This window comes from Galeopterus variegatus, unplaced genomic scaffold (genome assembly GCF_000696425.1).
Source record: "Galeopterus variegatus unplaced genomic scaffold, G_variegatus-3.0.2 Scaffold1721, whole genome shotgun sequence".
Classification (NCBI taxonomy): domain Eukaryota; kingdom Metazoa; phylum Chordata; class Mammalia; order Dermoptera; family Cynocephalidae; genus Galeopterus; species Galeopterus variegatus.
Genome location: NW_007727832.1, coordinates 357,296 through 364,680, shown reverse-complemented (window position 1 = coordinate 364,680; position 7,385 = coordinate 357,296). Strand labels below are relative to the sequence as shown.

Sequence of the window (7,385 nt, the reverse complement as noted above, 5' to 3'; positions counted from 1 at the left end):
CTTTTTTCCGTGTCCGGCAATGGATCGCAACCCTCAGTGTTGCCCCCGTACCGGACCGGGGACCGGCAACGGGATCGCAACCCTCGGTGTTGCTCCCGCGCCTCGCTCAGCCAGTGAACGGGAACCGGTCTGTATGTGGGATCCGAACCCTCAGCGGGAGCGCCGCCGCGCTTCCCAAGCGGCGCACTTATCCAGTGCGCCACCGGGCCGGCCCAGAAGGGTTGCTGCTTTGTACATGAAGCACTTAGAGTGCGCAGCACATACTCGCTCAGCTTACGGCATTGTCACAGGGGCTCCTGTGGTGATAAGAGATGCCATTGTTAAGGCACTTACTCTTTTTTTTTTTTAATGGCAAAATATACATAAAATTTGCCATTTTAGTCATTTTTAAATACACAGGTCAGTGGCATTAGATACATTCACACTGTTGTGCAGCTGTCACCACTGTCTATCTCCAGAACTTTTTCATCTTCCCGAACTGAAACTGTCCCCTTGAAACTCCAGCTCCCCGTTCCCCTCCCCAGCCCCTGGTGACCACCTTCTACTTCTGTCTTTGTGATTTTGACTACTCTAGGGACCTCACAAAAATGGAGTCATGCAGTATTTGTCCTTTTGTGACTGGCTTATTTCACTTGGCACGATGTCCTGAGGGTTTGTTCGTGGTGTGGCAGAATGTCCGTCCTTTTCGAGGCTGGACAGTGTCCTGCTGGAGGGTAGCCATGCTCTGTGTATCCATTCCCGGGCACCGGGCTGCCTCCGCCCTCTGGCTACTGTGAATCACGCTGCTGTGAATGTGCGCATACGGGGCGCTTGCTGTTGACATGTCGTCTGTGACACACCTCACTGTGAGCAGGCGCGCTCTCCGCGGGTCCTTGGCTGAGAGCGCACTATGTGCAGACGGTACACGTGCTGGGGTGGGGGTCACGTGTGTATTCTCAGCTGCTTCCTTAGAGGTCCGTCGAGCAACTTGGCGCCACCTGCTCTGGGTAGTGGCTGCAGGCACGAGGGGGGCTTTTCCTTCTCACCTGACTCTTTCTAGGCATCTGAGTTTTTAATAGGAACATTGATTTCTTTTACGATATCAAAGAACTAGGTGACAGAAAAGGGCCTGGTGCTGTCTTTCGCAGTCTACAGTGTGTGATCACAATAGAAAAACTGGGAAATGCAGATAAGCAAAAGGAAGAAAAGTCACCCGAAACGTTGGTGTGCAGGCCTCCAGATTCTCTCCTTTCCTGCCCACGCTTCTTCCCCGGGAGGGACCTGTGGGCCCATCGGGCAGGGAGTGGGAGGTGCCGGCCCCCGAAGTCTCAATCAGGGCCGCGTGGATGAGCCGTGGGGAGCAGGAGCAGGCGGCTGGGCCTCACGGGGTCTTCACCTGCAGCATCAGAACGGGATGTACGGGCTGCACCAGGACGTGCACCACTTCAACTCCTTCGACAAGGTGCGGAGCCTGCCGCTGCTGCTCCACCAAGCCGGTGTCCGCACAGGTGAGGCACCGCGGGCCCGGGCAGCGGAGCCCTCAGCCCACACCGTCCCGAAGGACCTCGGCCTGGGCCTCCTGGCTGGGCAGGGGGGCCTTGAGAACCAAGGGCCTGGGCCACCCACCCACAGCGCACTCGGGGCTTGGGGGACGTGGAAGGGAACAGAGGGGAGGGGAGGCTGAAGGGGACTCTGGACAGGCCTCTGTCCCACCCGCAGGCATCATCGGGAAGAAGCACGTGGGGCCAGACGCCGTGTACCCGTTTGACTTTGCGTACACAGAGGAGAATGGCTCTGTCCTCCAGGTGGGGCGGAACATCACTAGAATTAAGCTGCTAGTCCGGAAGTTCCTGCAGACTCAGGACGACAGGTAGGGTCAGGGACCTGCCCTCCTACCCTCACGCGACACGCTTGGCGGTTAACTGGAGAGGCACGTCTGAGTCTTCAGTTGGGATTCTTGGAGTCCCCAGATGGCTGGGTGGTGGGGGTGGGGGAGAAGGTTCCAGATGCTCAAGTTAGTTTGGTAAAAGGAAGAGGGGACATAGAGAAACTGAGGCAGTGAGGGTCACAGGGAGACTTTCAGAGGGGAGTAGGCAGAGCCAAGAAGGGTGTTCTGCCTAAAGAATGGGGCTCCCCAGGGTAGGAAGTCAAGGCACTGGCCAAGCCAGGGGGTGCGTCAGCCACTGACCTGGACCCTGAAGTCCCTCCCCACATGCAGGCCCTTCTTCCTCTATGTGGCCTTCCACGACCCCCACCGCTGTGGGCACTCCCAGCCCCAGTACGGAGCCTTCTGTGAGAAGTTTGGCAACGGGGAGACCGGCATGGGGCACATCCCAGACTGGATCCCCCAGACCTATGACCCGCAGGACGTGCAGGTAGGAGTGGCCCTTACTATGTTTCTAAGGTGTCGCCAGCCCTAAAATCAGGGACCCTGCCCCTCCTGTGAGCTTGCAGCCCTTGCCCTAGCTGGTGTGATGTTAGTGTGCAAGAAGAGACCCTCTGACTAGATGGGATCCATGTTCCCATCCGTGGGGCTGCAGATGAGCCATAGAGATGTGGGATGATGTATCCAGAGGGAAGCTGTTCTGGGCTGATCCGTTCAGGGAAGGAGGATGACTTTGAGCCCTGGGGAGAGGCTGACACCTCCATCTCCTACCCCAATTTGAGGGCTGGGCACCCCCCCCAGCTCTCTGCTCCAGGCTTGACTCCACCTCTCGCCGTTGCAGGTGCCATACTTCGTTCCTGACACCCCAGCAGCCCGAGCTGACCTGGCCGCCCAGTACACCACCATCGGCCGGATGGACCAAGGTGAGTTTGAGGAACTGGGACAGTGAGGTGTGCCAAGGCTCCGGTCCCCATCCTGTGCCAGGCACCCCAGCTGGGTGGGGCTCAGTGCAGGTGGGTCCTACAGCAGCAGAGAGTGAGCTGGGGTCTCAGTGCAGAAGGGTCTGTGTTAGGGCCGGGCAGACTGGACTGCATGTGCTGGACCCGGGCTGCCCCGTCTTAGGGTGGGGTCAGGACTTACCTCCTGGGGCTGCCCTGGTGCAAAATTGCTCCTGGGCTAGGTCCTTTGAGTGCCCCAGAAGTTGGGTATAGACTCCAAATATTCTTTAGCAATGGGGTCTGGATAAGATTTGGGGTTTTGGAGTTCCCTGTATTGTGCAGATACAGAACTCAGGGGGCACGTTAGTTTCTTGTGGCTGCTGTAACAAAGTACCACACACTGGGGCCCTAAAACCACAGAAATCTGTACTCTCGAAGTTCTGGAAGTCAAGGTGTGGGCAGGGCCACGCTCCCTCTGCAGGCTTTGGGGAGAATGTGCTCCTTCCTCATCCAGCTTCTGGTGTCTGTCGCCATCCTGGGCGTTCCTTGGCTTGTGGTGGCCTCACTCTGGTCTCAGTCTTCATACAGCTCTCTGCCCTCGCGTCTTCTCTTTTGTCTGTGTCTCCTCTTCTCATAAGGACCCTCATTATTGGATTTAGAGCCCACGCGGGTACTTCATGTTGAGCTTGTCTTGAGATCCTGCACTTAATTACATCTTCAAAGCCCCTTGTTCCAAATAAGGCCACATTTGCAGGTTCTGGGTGGAGATATCTTTTGGGGGGCACCATTCAGCCCACTGTAGGAAGTTGGTACCCTTACCGTTTCCCCTGTGGGTGACCTGGGGAGCGGGTGGGTGTAGAGGAAATCCTATCTCCTGGCCCTTGCTCAGGTCTGTCCCTTTTTGCTCCATGAGACAGACACAAGGGTCCAGAAGACACAGAAACTGGCATACGGCAGGTAGCAGCTATGTGGGGGGTGACGTGGAAATGTCGCAGGATGAACAGGGTCCCTGGAGGCCCGTGCGAGGGTTGCCCGGGGATGGGGAGCTGGGCAGAGTGTTGGCAGGAGGTCTGGGCTGGTGGGAAGGGCTTCAGGGTGTTTTAAGGTCCAGAAAATGACAGATTTCAGCACCTGGAAAAAGAGATGGGCCAGCACCACACATTCCCCAGCCTCTGCGTTGCATCTGCGGCTGAGCTCTGTGCTGCTCCCGCAGGGGTTGGACTTGTGCTCCAGGAGCTGCGTGGAGCCGGTGTCCTCAACGACACTCTGGTGATCTTCACGTCTGACAACGGGATCCCCTTCCCCAGTGGCAGGACCAACCTGTACTGGCCGGGGACCGCTGAACCCTTGCTGGTGTCATCCCCAGAGCACCCGAAACGCTGGGGCCAGGTCAGCGAGGCCTTCGTGAGCCTCCTAGGTATGGCCCTGTCATCCGCATGGGGGAGGGGGGAAGGAACATTTGATGGGACCACACATGCCTGACATTGCACTGCACCTGTTACCTAATGTGGTTCTCATGCCACCCGGGCGAGGGAGGGACAGTCACCCATGTTGTACAGATGGGAAAATGAGGCTCAGACAAGTGAAGTAAGCTGCCCAAGGTCACACAGCTCATGAGCACCAAGCTAGGATTCAAGCCTGGGTCTCTCCCAGTATACTGCAGGTGAGTGTCGCAGTCACCCGCAACGCTTGTTGTCATCCAAATCGCGACCCCCAAAGTGTCTGATCCGGCAGATCTGGACGAGGGTCACGATTGGCACGTCTGACAAGTTCCCAGGTGGTAGGGGTGCTGCGGGCCCGGGGACCCCACTTTGAGAACCACTGCACCTGCCCCGCCTTCCCAGGGGACCCAGAGCACTCATGACCACGCTCGCCTGTAAGAAGGCCTGGGCGTGTCCAGTCCCAGCTGTAGACGGGCAGACAAAACTATAGCTGCGGGAAGACTTTGTGAGGGTCTCGGGGTGAGCCCCTTGGCCCAGGGCAGATGCTCTGTGCCTTACTGCTCTGCTGGGGTCGGCTCAGGGCAGCGTGCACTCGGGTCCCCACAGCTCAGGGCCCACAGCTCCCTTTCACCCCAAACCACGAGCCAGGGAGCACCGTGGTCACACCACAGAGCAAGCACAGCCGAGTCCTCCCTACGTGGGGACTAACTTTCTGGTCCGTAGGATTTTGTAAGGATCCTACGTATCAGTAAGTCGGGCCTCTTCCGGAGAGACGACGCAACAGTGCGAGGCGTCGGCCCTAAGCTGCACCTCCTGGTAGTGATTTGGTCGCACGAGGTGGCCCGCTAGCTTCTTGGAGGGGCTGAGCCAGCCCTTCGGCCCTGCCTCTGACACGTGCTTCCTATCCAGACCTTGCGCCCACCGTCTTGGATTGGTTCTCCATCCCCTACCCCAGCTACGCCATCTTTGGCTCCAAGACCATCCGGCTCACGGGCCAGTCCCTCCTGCCGGCGCTGGAGGCGGAGCCTCTTTGGACCACTGTCTTTGGCAGCCAGAGCCACCACGAGGTCACCATGTCCTACCCCATGCGCTCCGTGCAGCACCAGAACTTCCGCCTCGTGCACAACCTTAACTTCAAGATGCCCTTTCCCATCGACCAGGACTTCTACGTCTCGCCGACCTTCCAGGACCTCCTGAACCGCACTGTGGCCGGCCAGCCCACAGGCTGGTACAAGGACCTCCATCATTACTACTACCGGGAACGCTGGGAGCTCTATGATGACAGCAGGGACCCCCACGAGACCCAGAACCTGGCTGCTGACCCACGCTATGCCCAGGTCCTGGAAATGCTCAAGGCCCAACTGGCCAAGTGGCAGTGGGAGACCCATGACCCCTGGGTGTGTGCCCCCGATGGCGTCCTGGAAGAAAAGCTCTCTCCCCAGTGCCGGCCACTTCACAATGAGCTGTGACAGGCGTGTGCCCTCTCCTGCGTAGACGTGGCCCTGTGGCCAGACTTCTCAGCTGATGATAGAGGGAGGGGCCAGCGTGGGTGGCAGTGACCACAGCCCTCTCCTCCGCGCGCCCATGGTGCTGGGTGTCGCTCCTTCCTCTGCCTGCAGGGGAGGCAGAGTGTGTGAACTGGCCCCATCCTTCCCCACCAAGGGTGCTGCCACCATAGTAGGGGACACTGCCGTACTTGTGTCTGAGCCATGTCCCTGCACAGGAATTCCAGGGGGGACCCTGGCACAGGGCAGAATCCCAAGCCCATGACAAGGGAGTCTTGTTTTCTGGGTTGGTTCAGGGACCTGTGGATAGAGGGACAGGCACTCGGGGCTTGAGACCCGTGCAGTCTTTGGAACCCACAGATATTCCTGAGCCCAACAGGAGGTGGGGGCTCCTGGGTGCCAGGTGTGTGGTGGGCAGGTCCAAGCCACACTCGGTGTGGGGACACATCTGGCTTTTATCACCCTCTGGTGCAGAGGAAGCTTTTGAACAGCCCCGGGCTTGCTTCTGCTTCCTTCCTTTTGCCCCACGGTCAAGTGGCTGGACCCTACTGGGTTTCTACTGACTTGTGGCAGGCTCCCTGAGTGACCTGCTGTCTTCCTGGGGAAAGCTCGTCCTCTTTGAGAGTGTGCAGAGATGAAGGTACGGAAACGCCGCGTCCTCTGGCTGGCACCGACGCTGCTGATAGAACGCTCCGTTCCTGCCTTCCTCCACCCGCCACGGGAGAGAAGCTTGCCTGGAAAAGCCTGGAAGGAGAGGGCTCTCTTCCTTGAGTGGTGGGCTCCGGTTGCCCTTCCCTCCCTCATGACCCCCTACGAGGGGGGTGGGGGAGCCGCAGGACAGACCATCATAAAAGCTTTTTATTTTAGTAAAATATACAGAAATTCGTTTTCTGAACTCATTTATGATCATAGGAACCTGAATTCCAGGACGATTTCCTGATTCATGACACTGCTGTCAAAATGACATTCAGTCAATGAAAGTTCCAGGAGGTGGGAGGCAAGGCCAGGGGGTGGGGGGTCCAGGGAGTCCTCACCCAGGCCATGCCTGAGTGGCCCCCAAGCCCGGGAGGTGGAGTGAAGGTGCTCAGCCCCGAGAAGGTTCCGGGCTGTGACAGCAGGTCGGGGGAGGCAGTTCTTGTGCTCAGGAAGAGCCTGGCTGGCTCCTGTGCAGAGGTGTCTGTGCCAGGCTTCTCCAGGGATCCCTAGGCTGGACATGGAGGCCACCAGGCACAGATGCACTGAAGATACTGTTTCTGTCACCCGGAAACTTTATTTACAGGTAAACACCAGTCTCTAGTTGCTGAGACATCTCAGCCATCAAAAGCTGAGAAAAGTTGGCCAAGGTTATGGTGTACATGGGTTTGTGCCTCTGTTATTGGCAGGGGCGGCGGTGACCTTGGGGGCACCAGGGCTACCAACCCGCTGCCTCAGTGGGTTTGAACGAGCTTCAACACATGGAAATGTGAAGGGACGTGGAGCCTCCGTGGATCCGGACCAGGCGGTCTGCAGCCAGAAGGGTGTCTGGAGAGCTCTGGGGTCTCCAGCTCAGACCATGCCAAGCCCTGGTGAAGGGTGGAGGAGGTGGTTCACACAGAAACGTGAGCAGGTGTGAGTGACTTTGTCGTTGTGCTTGGTG

The 7,385-nt window shown here is 58.3% G+C and overlaps 1 protein-coding gene across 1 annotated transcript; it reads left to right on the top strand.

The window, feature by feature from the left end:
• Window positions 1-1,256: 1,256 nt before the first annotated feature.
• On the top strand, window positions 1,257-6,625 carry SGSH (N-sulfoglucosamine sulfohydrolase; the record flags this gene model as incomplete). The annotated part of the gene is made up of 6 exons (XM_008578579.1): window positions 1,257-1,487; window positions 1,699-1,849; window positions 2,198-2,354; window positions 2,706-2,787; window positions 4,016-4,219; window positions 5,154-6,625. Coding segments are annotated over 6 exons (1,385 nt in total), but the record flags the coding sequence as incomplete, so codon positions are not given.
• Between the last annotated feature and the right edge of the window lie 760 nt (window positions 6,626-7,385).